Source organism: Camelus dromedarius, chromosome 14 (genome assembly GCF_036321535.1).
Source record: "Camelus dromedarius isolate mCamDro1 chromosome 14, mCamDro1.pat, whole genome shotgun sequence".
NCBI classification, from domain to species: domain Eukaryota; kingdom Metazoa; phylum Chordata; class Mammalia; order Artiodactyla; family Camelidae; genus Camelus; species Camelus dromedarius.
Genome location: NC_087449.1, coordinates 21,565,156 through 21,580,745, shown reverse-complemented (window position 1 = coordinate 21,580,745; position 15,590 = coordinate 21,565,156). Strand labels below are relative to the sequence as shown.

Here is a 15,590-nt window from a genome sequence, read left to right as displayed (position 1 = left end):
CTCCTTGTCAGTCCCATTCTCTCCTGCACACGGGCTCCCTGCAGGGGCTGAAGGACACTCCATGGCTTCAGGTTTATGTTCTAATATTTGAGTACTCAACAGGAAAAGGCTCCTTACTCACAGGTTTAGTGTCTTGATTCTTGGGGAAGCATTCTAATAGGGCCAGCTTGGGTTGTGACCTGGGAAATCAGGTATTCTTGGCTCAGCATGGGCAGATATCTCTCTCTTGACCAAACATTATGGGGAAGGAGGTACTGTCACATTGAGAGATGACAGCAACCTTTTCTTCTTCGTGATAGTGTAGTGGGAAGAAGGGAATTTCTCACCAATGAAGGGAGTTGTATTACTAGGAACAAAAGAGGAATATTAAATCTCCAAACCAATTAGTATTCACAAGACAAACTTATACTCATCGAATTTTAATGGTAAGTCATGGGCTTTAGAGTCAGAAATATGTGAGCCCAAACTCCAGCTCTGATACTTACTGTTCTCTTGGACAAGTCGTTAATAATTCTGAGCCTCTACTTCCTCATCTGTAACATGGGAATAGAGTACCTAATTTATAGGTTTGGGGGAATGCCATGACATAATAATCACAAAGGACCTAGCAGACTGCTGATAGAATGCTTAATAAAACATGGAATGCTATGAGATGCTTCATAAATTCTGGCTGTTATTGTGGTGCTCTGTGCTTCCTGTTTCTGGTTGCTCTATTAACAGCCCCACCTAACCAGGTCTGGATTCTAAATCCAATCTGAGAAGTAATTTCTGGGCTTACATTCCTACTTAGATTTTCCCAGATCTCTCTGGGGGAGATCAAACAAGAAACTTTAATTTTCTCCTTAATTTTTTTTTCGCTGACAAAGAAATAATATTTCTGCTACTGGATTTACATAACAAAGTAAAAATGATATATTTGTTTATCAAATAATTATTTCAAGTACCAAGGATGCATCCAGACTTGTGCTATTTGTGTAGGAAATGTCAAAGAAATAGAAGGTATCATCCGCTTCTTACAGATTTCTGTTGGGGCGATGATTAACAGATAAGAAATAATTAGAAGGTAATGTAAGCTGTATAATCAAAAGTTGATTTGGTTCATGTAGTAGGAGTTAAGAGAAAGAAAGATCCACGTTCTTGGTTTCCTGGAGAGAATCTGAGTTTGACCTTGAAGAAAAGGTTGAAGTTTTCAAGATAAAAGTAGACATTCCAGGTGAGTTCCAGGAGAAAATGACTAGAGTAGGTATTATTGGATTTTGAGGGAAGAATTGCTTCCCCAAATCCTTTCTCTCCTTCACCACAGATTTTACTCTCAAGTCTATGAGAATAAGGAAGATCAGCAGCCCAAGGGATCACAATAAGAAGCAAAAGGAGATAAGGAGGTGTTAAGGCAGATGTATGAAATGTAGAGGGTGAGGAAAGATGGATAAATAATTTAGAGGTTAGGGAGATACACAATGTGAAATATTAAAAATTAACAAAGATGAGGTCCAAAATATAGCTATAGTTTTAGTGACTAAGACACAATGGAAATTAAGGAAATGAAGGTCCCTGGAATTGAGAAAGTCAAGGAACTGTGAGGTAGGGATGCTGGATCATGGAAGGGATGCTGAAGTCATGAACAATGAGGACAGGTGGTGAGATAAAGGGGAGGACTGTGATACAGTTGCTGAAGTCATAGAGGAAGGTTTGACCTGGACTTGGTCTGAGGTTGATAAAAAGAGAAACAGCTAACGTGGGGAAAAGTAGGCAGGATGGACCTAGAAGATATTTTTGGCAATGGTAGCAAATGATTGACACAGAAGTCGAAATGGGGAAAATGTCAACCCCCCCTCACCTAGTGAGTTGGGGATGAAGGGTAGGGCATGGGAAAGGGAGCTGGTCTCCAGCAGAGTGCGTATAAAAAGAACATATGTCATTAAAGGAAAACCAGGATTGAGTTTAAGCAAGCTGATGCTGAAGTTTGACTATGGGCATTTTTGTTAACCATTGAACAGGAGATCCAGACAACACTGAAAGGGCTATCAGAAGAGAAAACAAAGTTGGGAAGAGATGAGGATGGGGTAAGGCTGGATAAGGATGGGTCTTAAGAGCATCTTATTTGCCCTTGAAAGATAGCACAAGCAGTACCTCTGCTCAGAAGCCTTCTTTGCCTCCCCTCTACCCCAGGTGTCTCTCCTTTGTGGTGCCTTGGCTCTGAATCTGTACTGTAATTCTTGGTTTGCTCATCTGCTTCCTTCCCTGAATTATAGGCTTCTTGAAAGATTTATGCCTTTTTCATCTTTGTGTCCCCGAACCTGACACAGTGCCTGGGCATAGATAATTCTGAACATTTCTTTGTTGGATGGAGAAATGAATAAATGTGAATGTGGTAGTAATATATAAGATTAACACATAACCTCTTAAACAAACCCAACCTTCACTTGCACACAGTGTTTATTAGGATGGCTTTCTCTCAGTCTCTAGAATAGCCCTGTCCAATAGAAATATAATGTGGGTCACAAAAATGAGCCACATGTGTAATTTAAATTTTCAGGCACATACATTGAAAAGAAACAAGTGCAATTAATTTATTAATATATTTTATCCAAATACATAAAATCAATATAAACATTATTAATGAGATATTTTAATACTCTCTGAAATCTGGTGTGCATTTTACATGTACATCACATCTCAATTCAGACTAGGCACATTTCTTTTTTTTTTAATTGGGGTATGGTTGATCTACAATGTTGTGTTAGTTTCTGGTGTACAGCATAGCGATTCAGTTATACATATATATATTCTTTTCCATTAAAGATTATTATAAACTATTGAATATAGTTCAGACTAGGCACATTTCAGTTGCTAAATAGCCATATGTAGTAGTGACTACTGCATTAGACAGAGCATCTTTGACTTCTAGAACATGCCTAGTCATTTCTCTTTTTTAAAAATACATCACTGATAAGATCTTTTATTTGTCACCCTTAAAAGTCTGACTTTTAAACAGGGTCTTGTTTGACTTTAGCACCTGTCTCATTCCCAGTAGCTTTTCTAGAACTGTTACCTTCACCATGAAGCTCCATAAATTTTCACAATTCAAATTTGGGCTTCAGCATTTTTACTTAATTAACAAAGACATTGTGGAGTAGGTAAATAGATCGGCAAACCTTTTCTGGTCTTTCCCAATGCTGTCTGGAATCAATATATTGACTACTTCTTTCAAGGCGTTTGTCTTCACCTCTCTGGTCATGACTTCCATCATCTTCTGGATTCAGCAGACCAGTTGCTGCTGGGTATATGAGGTCTTCCAAACCTGATCGTTGCATTTTTTAGAAAAACTCACACAGAATAGACAAAGCAAATAAACATCAGTAGTATTGATAACCATGTGAGCTTTAATCATGGTCTGCCATTTTTTTGACCATGGAGCACATTTTGTGTCATGATGGGAAGGATCTATGCCATGAAAATTAGGTAGTTTTTTGCCCAGAACATCCTCAATTACCTTGAGTATTCTAAAAGCAACGTCTTCATTCTGCGGATCAGCAAGGCTCACTTCAAAAACACGACCCTTGAGGCCATCAGATGAGATTTCGGTTCCTTGAGTTTTCATGACTAGTGTGTTTTCCCAATATTTCTTATATTGAACATAGCTGGTGCTTTCACATCACATCAATCTTTCTTAGAAAATGGGTCAATCACTTTCTTCTTGGCTCCTTTCTGGCGCCTTTCATAAGGCACTTGTTCTTGCTGACCACCACTATGCTGCTCTGTGTTCTTTCCCTTTTGATGGCCTCTGCACCTGGATTGTCCTCTGTTTGGATTAGTCCTCCTCTAGCTCTTTTAAAATATATATATACTTTTGGATATATCATTCAAAAAAGATTATACATCCATATAATGTGCAAACATATGTAAATATTTATATACACATAATGTATATACATAGTATGGAGAGTAACACAATGAAACTTTATTTCTTGCACATTCAAAGTCTTATGAAGATCAGTTATTTGGAAGGGAAGAAGAGGCATGGAAGATATGTGGGGTGTCTGTAAAGCACTGACCTTGACGATTCCATTGCCTTAATTCACTCAGATAACTCCACCCAGATGCAAGGAAATTCAACAAATGCAGTCTTCCTGTGTATCCAGATAGAGAAAATGATGTGATGAATACATATCACTATCTCTGACACAATTTCACATCTTTTATTCCTAATTTTTTGGCCAGCATCCATAGAACAGTATAAAATATTAAATAACAATGATGATAAAGGACATTTAAGTCTTATTTCTGATTTTAATGAAGACTGTTCTCACCATGTTTCCATTAAACAAGATGACAGATTTGGGGAAGAGATTCGTATATTTTATCATACTAAGGAACTTTTTTATCTCTTTCTTTGTTAAAAGGTTTTTACTTATTTAATTAATGATATATGTTGAAATAGATCAGATATCATCTCAGCAATTATGGAGATACTAATTTCCTTTTCAATTGCTTAATATTGGGGATACTATTTATTAGATTTCATAATGTTGAATGATTTCTCTTGTTCCTAGCATAAAGTTTAATTTATTATTATATCTATAACATATATGTAATTATACATATAATGTTTTTGAAAAGCTGGATTCTGCTTGCTGTTATTTTATTTAAAAGCTTTGCATCGAAATTCAGAGGCAAAATTGAACTGCAGTTTTTCATTATTTTTGTCAGGTTTTGCAACTCATGCAGTGAATTTCAGAGCTTTCTTTCTCAGTTTCTGGAACTGTTAAAGTTATATCTGAGTTAACGGATTCTTCAAAGAGAGAAAGATTTCCATCGCGCCTGGGCCAGTTAATGTTGTTGTGGGTCTATGTTTCAAGCACATTGTCAGCCAGGCCAATCAATGTTCCCCATTGTCAGTCTCCAACATATCTTTGATTACAGCTGTAACATTTACAAATTTTAATAAGAATGCCCATGCTCTTTTTCTGGCCCTCAGTATGCTCTATTATCATAGCAGTCTGCTCTTATTTATTACTGCTATATTCCTGAACCTATATCTGAAGTAAAAAATTGATTTTTTAAAAATGCCTCTCTAGTTTTCTACATTGCCTCTACTCTCAGTGAGGGTGGTGCCCCTGTTTCAGTGAGCTGTGACTGTTTACCCTCTCCCACTTTTGAAACTGCTGATCCTGCTAGTGTATTTAGTCGTTACTGCTTATCTTTGTCAATGCAGGTGTAGCTAAAGCAGTACTCTTAGCTGATTTAAGTTCCTTCAGTACTGGTGTAGGTCTGGCTAAGTGGCTTTCTGGGCAGGGATGGACCAATGAGTGGCAAACATATCATGGCACATCTTTGGTGTCAGTGGGCCAAGAAGTAGGGTTGGCTCTCTCTCCTTTTACGCCCTCCTTCCCCACAACAAGGAAGAGGATGACTATTGGGTCTGCAAGTTTCTCTCTGGATGTAGTGAGTGAGACGGTGAATACATGAATAACCTCTCAAATATGATGAATGGGGTGGGTATGGCATTCTGAGTCCCTCTGCCACCATGACTCCTGTAAGTTTATTTAAGGTGAACTGAGCAATGTCTACCTGATGGACAGCTTTTGTTTTATAGTTGCTCTCCCCGCATTGGTTCTGGTAATAGCTCCCTCTCTTCCTCTGACAATGTCTCTTCTACCCCTCCAATCATATTAGGGGTTCATATTATTAAAGGTTGTTTGTCACAGAAACTTACCTATCTCTCTCCCATGTTGAGTCACAGTAGAGGGCACGTGTCTAATTCTAATGTAAGTTTTGTTTAAATAAGTCCATCATGAGACCTTATCAACCTGCCCATAAATGGGTCCAAAGGTTGAATGGTGATCCAAGCCAGAGTCTATCAGAGTCTTGCCCTGGAAGTTTCTGTAAAGTAGCTCTCAGATAGTCAAGCTGTGAAGATGTGAGCTTAAAGATTTAAATGGCCAGCTCCCTAGTCACAGGGAGAAAAACTGGGAAGCCGAAGAAACTGATGTGCTGGGAGAAACAGCACTGTGAGTGCTTGGTTGTGGTCACCACGTTTCCTAGAGGACCAGGTTCCTGCTTTCCCTCAGCTGTTCGGTCTTCAAGTCCCCGGAGCTCCCAAATAGCTCCCTTCTCTGCCCGTGTCAGTGCCAGCTGGAGTTCTTCCTTTTAACAAGGGGTATAAATATAGTGAGTATGGGGATCCATACTTTTTTGCTCTTCATCTATTCCATCCAGTGGAAATCTAATTCTTCAGGTGGGGCCCTTGCTGATGGCTGGGGCTTGGACAATATTTTCCTTTCTTTATTCATTGAACTGCCTCAGCAGGGACAGCGAGAGGGACAGAGTCAGCGTTGTGCTGAGGTCATTATCTTGGAGATATCTCTCTGCATCTGATTTTTAAACTTTCCTTCTGTGCTAATTTTCTTTCCTCCTTCCTTTCTGAATCCGTTGTCATTATTTTCTTTCTCTTTCTGAAATATGAGCCAGTTCCCCCCTAAACACTACAACTGGGAAATAGTGAAGAAAATCAATGTTTATAGTACGATATAGTAGGATTTGTAAAATAAATGTGTAATAGGGCATCACTACCATACAAATATTATTCCGGAGAAGAAGTTTAAGTATCTAGCAATTTCAGCTACTTAAGTTTTCGGTCTTGGACTAGGCACAGGCACCTTCTGAGAGCTTGGTGTGATCCGGGGCACACACTCACCATCCTGGGCTAGACTCCGGAGCAGTCCCTGCACTTTGGTGCAACTCAGTAATTTGCCCGATGTTTTCCACAGATCCTTTGACTTCCGTTTAAGACTTGAAAAAAGTATTCCATTATTTTAGCAGCTAGAAATTCTCCTTTATACTTAGTTGCTAAACAAAAACTAGTACAGAAGGGAAGAAATTGGGGCTACAATCTAAAGTACTGTCTTTGTTCTTGAGGAAAAAAACCTTTTTTTCTCCAAAAAAACTATGAGAAATTAGAATGCTCAATACCTGCTGATAACATACTTGAGCAGTTCTTTTTTTTAAATTTGAAGCAGAACTTTGTTCATGGGATGCTTTTATGACTGTTGATAGCATTTTTTGATAAGGTTGCATAAAGTTTAACCAGTCTTGATACTGGCCTTACAACCTTGATACTGGCCTTACACATCCTTTTCTTGTTCCTTCTCTTATGACAGTATCGAGACACTTTTCTTTTTTTCTATTAACACCCCACTCACCAAAAGACTCTTTGAGCTGTCTTTCTGTCTCTGGCTAGTTGCTTTGCCGCAAGTCTAAAACAAAACTGAGGTGTGCCGGCACTGCATCTACCCGAGAGGTTTGCTCTAACACACTGTGAAACTTGCATTGGGTGAGAAAAGGCAGGCAGCTTGGGTTTCCTTGGCTTTCCTACCCCCTTACATCTCTGAAAATGCTGCCTGCCCCTGCACCTCAGTGCTTGCACTCACCTCCAGATTTTATATTGAGACTTTTTTTTTCTAATTTAGAACTCCCTGTCTTATTTAGAACTGCCACTCCCAGTCCATTCCATGCTTTCTTGAACTCTGAAATGCCATCTCTGTAAAAGGAACTTCCCTAACTAGCCTCTTCGGGTTCTAGTCACTCTTCTGCTGTCTGTTAGCACTCTCCAACGTGGTACACTGCTGGATGCACCACCTAGCCTTTCCCTAAGTTGCTCTCTGTGTACATGCTGTAACTCTCAGTTGGCTGCAAACTATTTTGATGCCTCTGGCAGCCCTTTGGTGGTGATAATACTAATATTAAAAAGCTAGCACGGAGGGTTTATTATGCTCCAGACACAATGCTAAGTAATTTACTGGCAAAGTACTTAGCACACTGCTTAGCACAGAGTGAAGGTTTGTTATTAACACTATTTATAGCCCTCCGAGCTTGGTACCATTATCTCCATTTCACAGATAAGGAAACTGTGAGGCATAGAGAGTTAAATAACTCGTACAGGGTCACAGAGCTCATGAAGTGGCAGAGACAGAACTGTTTGGCACCAATATCCATGTTCTTAACCATTACCCCCCAAATTGGCTACATACACACAAGTTAATTGATCTCATCTTTACAATTATAGTCTTGCACTTTTCAGAGCAGTGGAAGGTGTACTCAAGATAGGTGTTACTTTGGAATTCTTTCCTCTTTAAAAAATTCAACGGCCTCATAGATATAAGGGAAAAGGCACAAGTAAGCTTATCTTCCTGGAGAGCTTCATTTTGAAAATTCCGAGGCCACTGAGATATGTTCCCTGAGGGAGACTGGTGAGTTTTTAAAAACTAAGTTGCTAAGGAACTGTTTTTTTTAACCTTTACTATGCTATACTTCGGTCAACTTCTTTAGTTACATTTCCTTTAGCAGTTCTCAGCCACTAATACCTTGTATTTGCTCTCGTATAAAGAACAGGACTATGTCAAGGGCTGAGCAATATCAAAAGTCCACAGGTATATTTAGAATATAAATGGTTAATAATAGTATTAGAGACTCAGCCCTGATGGTGTAATGTATCTCACTTCTTAACGTTATTTCAGTTGATGCTCACAATTGTTCCGTGATGTAATGGTTTTCCTCCTGATCATGTTGCTAGATTGTAGAGGGAGAAATGCCCACTTCCGCCGTTCTAAAGAGGCTTTTCCTTTCCTTCCCTTCTCCCTTCCTTCTCCTCCTCCCACACTCTGCCTGCCTTCCCCTTTCTTAGCCTTCAGAGCCTGCTTGAAGGGAACCGAGGATCTTCGGACCCTGGAGCCAGGGGCCCTCTGAAAGGCTCTAGGATCCCTGGGGACTAGTCACGTGACGGATTCTCAACTCAAGCAGCCCGGGTGTCATAACCTTTCCCACTGAGGCAGCAGCTCTGCTCCCACACCCCACCCCAGGAAGCCTGGGCTCCACCCACCCCTCGGGCCAGAACCCGGCACAATCGCCCTATTCTGGATTTTTAGCTTGGAGGCGACTGCAGATGCTGAAGGCGCGTGGCGAAAAAGGTGTCACTTAGGAGAGAGTTGGTTTCCTCCAGGGACTTCAGTAGGCGGCAGCAGCCGCGCTCCACCTGGGGCAGCGCGGCGGCTAACGTGTGCGCTGGGCCGTAAGGATGCGCTGGCTGCGGGACTCGAACCCCGAGCGGAGCGGCGCCCCGCGGTCCCGTCTGCGTCTGGCCGCCCAGGTCCGAGTGGGAAGAAGGCGCGCACAGCTGTCTTCCGTCGGGCTGAGGCCTCCCTCCCGGCCGACTCCCCTCTCTCCCGTCTCCCGCCCCAGAAATTATCTCAAGCGTTGCCAGTGCGATTCCAGAGCCCCAGTCGGGTGGGTTCTTTTGTTTCTTTGTTTTAATGACAGTTCCTCGCCCTTCGGCATGTCATGCGCGATTAATTCCCTGGCTCTCTCGAAAGCAGCTGGGGTGAAATTTCTTCTGCATCATCCTTTTGGGGATAATTGTTTATGATGTGACGTCAGCCGGACTGATTTTTCTGTCCTGAATGAGAGAGAGAGTCACAGATGTGTGCGGAGGCCACGGATACTGACATTTGGAATTCCGTCAGGGCAAAAGGAGCTGGGAATGGGAGCTTGAGTGTGCAGCCAAGACTTCAGGCTGCACGGAATTATTATGAAATTTTTCTTTAACAAAAAAAAAAAAAAAAGGAAGAGAGAGAGAGAAAGAAAGAAAGCCCCTCCGCAGCGAGCCACTTAGGTGCTCCTTTCATGCCAGAGTCTCCTGTTAAGGTGTTAGCGCCTGATAATTAATCTCGGGTACCCAGCCGCTGCAAACGGCTTCAGAAGACGAAGAGGAGGGGCGGGGGAAGTGCGTCACCAGGTGGGGAAGGGGCTGTGCATTTGGTGACAAGCCGGAGGGGTTGGGGGTGGAGGGATGGAGAGGAGTGGGGACGGGGAAGAGGTTCTGTGTGCTCTCCGGGGGTATTGTGTCAGGAGATGCAGGCTGCCTACCATGTGACGCGGTCCAGAGCTGAAGGGATTGGCCGAGGCAGCGCAGGCGGTGCAGCTCGGCCGGCTTGCTGTTCCTCTCCCTTTCTCTCGCAGCATCTTCCTGGGAGCCTGTAGGTGAAGCAGCACCAGCAGCATCCATGGCCTATCTTTGGGGTTAACACTTGTCTCCTTTGGCTTCAGCAGCGGACAGAGCAGATCTCTCGGCAGCGGCAGCGTTGTGAGGACTTAGCTGGGACCTGGAATCGTATCCTCCTGTATTTTTTCAGACTCTTTGGAAATTAAGGAATGCAATTCTGCCACCATGATGGAAGGTAGGATGCTTTCTGCTGTGGTTGACTGGCTTCAGGCAAGATTCGGGCAGACACCGTTGAAATACGTGTGCAGCCTGTATTTGTGGCTGGTCTAGAACCTGGTTGCCAGCATTTGCAAGCAGAATGCTGCAGTTTGCTTGCAGCGGACCAGGGCTCAGACTGATGGAATCAAACCACAGGGCTTCTGTTTATCTCAGAACCTACAGAGCTCCCAGTTCTTTTGAGAGAGAGAGAGAGGAAAAAAAAAAAAAACCTAAAGTGCTTGCAGGGAGCTGAGATAGAGCTTGCAAAGCAAAGAAGTTGGGAGATAAGATGAGGTTTTCAGTTCTGGGTTCCTGGGACTACACTGATAAAACATTTACAATGGAAACTTGTCGTCTGAAATTGACATTAGACAGGAGAGGTCATTGACAGAGTTATCCACACTGTCATTTTCAGTGAACTGTTTAAAAATATTTTTAAAAAATTCTTGTAAGGTATTTTTATCTCTTTCATTTACATCATACTCTTGAGGTGAGAGGTGCAGCGAATTTGGTCCATAAGCTATAGTTTTACGGGGCTGTCATTGCAACAGAAGGAGCAATATGAGGAAAATATCTGGGCTTCTTGGCTCCTGATTCAGGGTCTTATCAGGTTAAAAAGAGAATTTTGTGCTTCCTAAATGCATTCCTTATGCAATGGTTCTTAGCCAAGCATCAGATGATTACTTACGATTACCTTTTTGTATTCAATATTAAGTGCAAGGAGGAAGTTTCCCTGGGGAGATGTTTAAACTGTATTTTATTCTCCTAAATTACCCTTCCAAGCTTGAGATGGTGATAGCCAAGATTGCCTCGAAAAAGCAGCAAGCTGATTAAGAAAGAAGCAGGCAGCCCTATCCTGGCTTTGATTTTCTGTTTTCACACTACAGGATGGTGCAAAACTCCTGGCCTTTCCTAAGATGACAGGCAGAAATTTGTCCCCAGCCTGGATTTCACACTGCAGAATCCAGTGCATAATGGGTCTCAAATCAGCCATGAAAATGGCAGAGAGGCCACCTCTTAAGCTATGGTCTGTTTTATAGATTTTAAACATTTCTTAGAAATTTACCAAAATGGAATAAGAGGAGAAAGGTTGAAAAAAACAAAAACAAACAAACAAAAAACCCCAACAGCGTTGCTTGTACTTATGTGGCAGAAATAAATTCTTTTTTCTCTCTCTGTCGTCATGTCAAACATTGTTAATGTGATTTGGGGGAGTGAAGAATTCTACAGTCGTGGCCCACAGATTTTAGAAAATTGCCTTAAAACAGAGATTGGGTATTATCTTGTTAGGGAGCCTGGTCTGATTTGCAAAGGGCACTCAAGTCTAGTTTTTTAAATACAGGCCTAAATAAACTGTGACTACTGACTCTCTAAGATTAAATCTTTTTCATGAATTCAAAATGGGTTTAATCTTTGAACAATAAAGCAAGGCAAACAGAAAGAGGGTTACTGATGTACTTTTCAATTAAAAGCTCACGTGGCTTACCCTCTTCAGGAAAAAAAAAAAGATTGTGTCTATAGAAGTGCTAGCTTTCTCCAGCTGAATTTCACATAGCATTTCTTCAAAATAAATCTGCACACATTCTGATTGGATTTTAATCTTACACAGGGAAGTGGAAGAGCTTTCATTTGACTTCTTACCTTGCAAACTATGTAGTTAAAGAATCTTTGAAGGAAGCAATATTTATTGATGCTCATTAGTGATTCTCCTGGTAATATTGTCTACTGTGCCATCCCAGAGTGTCAGTTCAAAGCCCTGTGATAAGCTTATCTGAGCTGCCTAAACGTGAGAACTGTAACAAAGACTTGTGTTGGAGCCGAATTAACACTATTGCTTTGCGTTTGCCAAATTTATCTAATGAAGGATGTTATCTTAGGACTTAGGAATTAAAGGTGACACCAGGGATGCGGTTGCTGGCCATCAGATCCTTGCGAAAGAAATTGGACAGGTGTTCTAGTGCCTTAAAAACTGAAATGCTACTTATAATTTTTTATCTATCTGTAGTTCCTACTTAAATGCTTTTCAAGACTTACTATCTTAATGGTTCAGTGACCTTAGAAAGGCTGGTGGGAACCTTAACCAGAAACCCATTTGCCTACCAATGCCCTTCCAAGGCAGTTGCCGGTCTTTTTGGCAATATATACACATTTCTGATATTGCATCTCAGAAGTTCACCTCTGAATTGCTCTCACTCTGAAAGTGTGTTGTAGCAGTTATCATTTACATTCAGCTCACCCGTAGAGGAAGCACAGCTTCCATCTATCACAATAGCCTTGGAAAGACAAGAAACCCCTTGCAAGGCACCCTAAAATCCTGTCATGGCAGCCGTCTGCTGAAACATCAGGGGGCTCTGAGAATGTCTCCCCAAACTTCCAGATAAAATGCTGTCTCTTCTCCACTAGTACGTGTGCCACACACACACACACACACACATAGTTGCACACATATGTCATTCACACGTATACACTATTCTAGAAAGGGAGAGAACCCACATTTGCATTTGTGTGTATATATTTCCATATTCACTCAAGTGTTTTAATCTACTGCTCAGGAAAAGCACGGCCTTGGCAACTTTTCAAAGCTACTTCTCTACTTTGTGTGAAACAAGAGTAAACAAATATTCATCAGAACGGCTCATGGTTTAATTTTGTGTTCTCATTTTGGTGGAACAGGATCTAGGCTCCGTTCATTCAATGCCTATTGGAAGTTCTGGCCATAGAAGAGAAATGTTACTACCTCCCCAGTGATTCTAATATCATAGAAGGGAGTGAAATAATTCTGCAGGGACCTCAAGCATGGTACTGGTAGTCTGTGGCTCCGTGACTCGTTTCAAATACTTATATTTAAAAAAGGATATCTTAAGGAGCTTGATTTGTTGATATCTGCAGTGTTGATTTTGGGGCAGTAATCAATATTGTGTCTTTCCTAAAGAATGCCACGTGATGTGGAGCCTTATATAGTCTGTGCAGGGAAAGAGGATGAGAAATGGAATTATTTGCTAAAGGGTATACATATTGGCTGAGCTTTACAATGCAGCCCATGTGATTAGGGCAACTGTTCAGGGATTCTATTGTTTTTCATATATTATTAGTAAAGTTTGCAAGTGACATTTTGGGAACCTTTTCTAAGATAAGTAAAACTAAGTCAGGGTCTCTAGGGACATCTGTTCTTTTGTAAGGCAGTCTGGGACATGGTCCCTTGTCTGGTAGAACTGGACAGAAAGTGTGTGTTTTCAGTTCCATATTCAGGCTTTTAGGGGTTTTACTGGAAGGAAAAGTTTTTTTGGGGGGGTCAATGGTTTCATCCTATATATAATTCTTAAAGTTAACAAGCATATGTTTAAGAGTTTACTGGGTTTAATTGCAATGTGCAGGGTGATTTAATAAATTTTATTATGTTTACTATTCACAATAACCTGCAGATAAGCGTATTCTGCACTGAGTACTTCTCCAGTGCTTTTTTTAAATTGCAAAAATGAAAAATAATACACTAAGGCAGAAAAATGGTGGGATGGAATTTGGACCTAAGTTCATTCAACAACAAAGCTCATACTTTTGGTCTCCCATAACATCTTAAATGTGAACTCTTCCTTCTAGTTCATGTCAAGGTGGGGAATGTTAACCTGATGGAAAACTAATTTCTTTGGTTGTATATTCTGTCTCTCTTTTAAATACGAGTACTCACAGAGCCATACCTCTTAGTGCCGTGTTAATACCTTTTATCTCCAAAATCAATATTTAGAAAAATTTGAACAAATTCTAGGTTAACTGATCTGTTGTTGAAGTGAACCTTGTAACAATAAAGGCTCCCCCCCCCATCTAGAAATGGGGCTTATTTATTTGGAAAATTCTGTGCTGTAATAAGAAAGGAACGAAGCATTTTGAAGCTGGAACTGTTCATTTTTCTAGTTAGCTAAGAAGTTTTAAAGGGAATCCTTTTCACTCTCCTACCAATTCCCTTTCCAGAAATGGTGAAGTTATTTTGGAAAATCTTAAGCATGGATATGAGATTATAATATATATTCCATCACTTATGTAATTTCTCTCCTTCCTAAAGGGTTCTGGGTCAGAAAAAGCCTTCTTTTATGTATAAATTCCCATTCAATTTCCAAAGGCCAGCTTCAAATCTCTAAAAAGAACGTGTAGTCTTTAAAAAAAAATTAACTTAGATGAACCATGCTGGAAGACTGTGGATAATTCTGCCTGTTGGATTTGGCACAGATACTATCCATGTTTCCAGTAAACAAGTTGTAGGAAGTACAACTCAAAATATTTTTGATCTTGAGATTGTTTGTGATTTGGTCACTGGAAACAAGTTTTCTTGTAGGAAAAATTGTATCAGTGATGACTGGATTCTCACACTAGTCCATTAAAGATGGTTAACACATTATCTAGCTAAAACACTAAATATTTGCCATGAAATGTATAAAAAAAATATGGTTACTATAGTAGTCCGTTAAAAGACAATAATGGCACTAAATGTGTTTTCAATTTCCAATATTGCTATTTGAAGGAAAAAAGGTTTCCTTAGAGGTCAATGAGGAAATGGAGAGAAAGTTTGAAGGGTGGTTGTTGTTTTTAGGTTTTCGGTTTTTTGGAGGTATATTCAGAAGTTTTAGAGACTCGTGACACTCGATTTTTCGCTTGTGTTCAGTTTTACTTCCATACTTGTGGTTTACCTATTTGTGACTCAGTTTTATCATATCTACTGCTATTTAATTGTGATGATTTTCATTCTGTAAACTCATGAATGGAATGAAGAAAAGGGTAAAGGAGTTGGAAGAGGGAAAAAGGTGAAGGGATTATAATGGATATGAACTCATGTGTCTGAAAAAGTCCCTGAGGAGACATGGACTGGAGAAGGAAGAAGTCATAGACAGAAGGGAATTGGGGAGCTTGGTGAGTGCGGGATCCTCTTGAGGAAAAAGTAGGGTGTGGAGCAGAGGTATTGGATCTAGCTGGCTTGTGCACCGACTACCTAATATTTCCATATGCTCCACAGTGGGAGGGCTTTGGGAAAGGAGGAGTAGACTTGCGGGGGAATAAGTCTCCATTCTTGGAGCACATGCCATTTAACTGCATCTACAGAGTGTTAGAAAGATATTTAGCATCTCTATTTAATATCTTATATCATGCTGTTTCCTTGTTTAAACAGAACTTCGATACCTTCTCATTTCTCTTAAAATCCATAGCATACAGGAGCCTGCACGCCCTGGCCTGCTCTGCTTCTTCAAGCTCGTCTAATGCATCGCTTACACTGATAGCCTGTCTTAGAGTATCTAGAACAAATACTTTCCTGCCTCAGGGCTTCTGCCCCACCTAGAATACTCTTTTG

The 15,590-nt window shown here is 40.7% G+C and overlaps 1 protein-coding gene and 1 pseudogene across 16 annotated transcripts in view; one reads left to right on the top strand and one right to left on the bottom strand.

Moving 5' to 3' along the window:
• Nucleotides 1-2,987: 2,987 nt before the first annotated feature.
• On the bottom strand, nt 2,988-3,863 carry LOC105096676 (small ribosomal subunit protein eS1-like; annotated as a pseudogene).
• Nucleotides 3,864-9,307: 5,444 nt separating this feature from the next.
• Nucleotides 9,308-15,590, top strand: part of SGIP1 (SH3GL interacting endocytic adaptor 1) — a 182,533-nt gene continuing 176,250 nt past the window's right edge. For 4 of the 16 annotated variants that reach the window (XM_064493493.1, XM_064493492.1, XM_064493491.1 and 1 more), the window contains exon 1: nt 9,837-10,232. In XM_064493493.1, the coding sequence (XP_064349563.1) occupies nt 10,223-10,232 (10 nt within the window). In that variant the 5' untranslated portion in view covers nt 9,837-10,222. Of the gene's footprint in view, nt 9,791-9,835; nt 10,233-15,590 lie in introns of those variants that run through there. The other 12 variants (XM_064493495.1, XM_064493494.1, XM_064493486.1 and 9 more) reach the window with 5 other exon arrangements.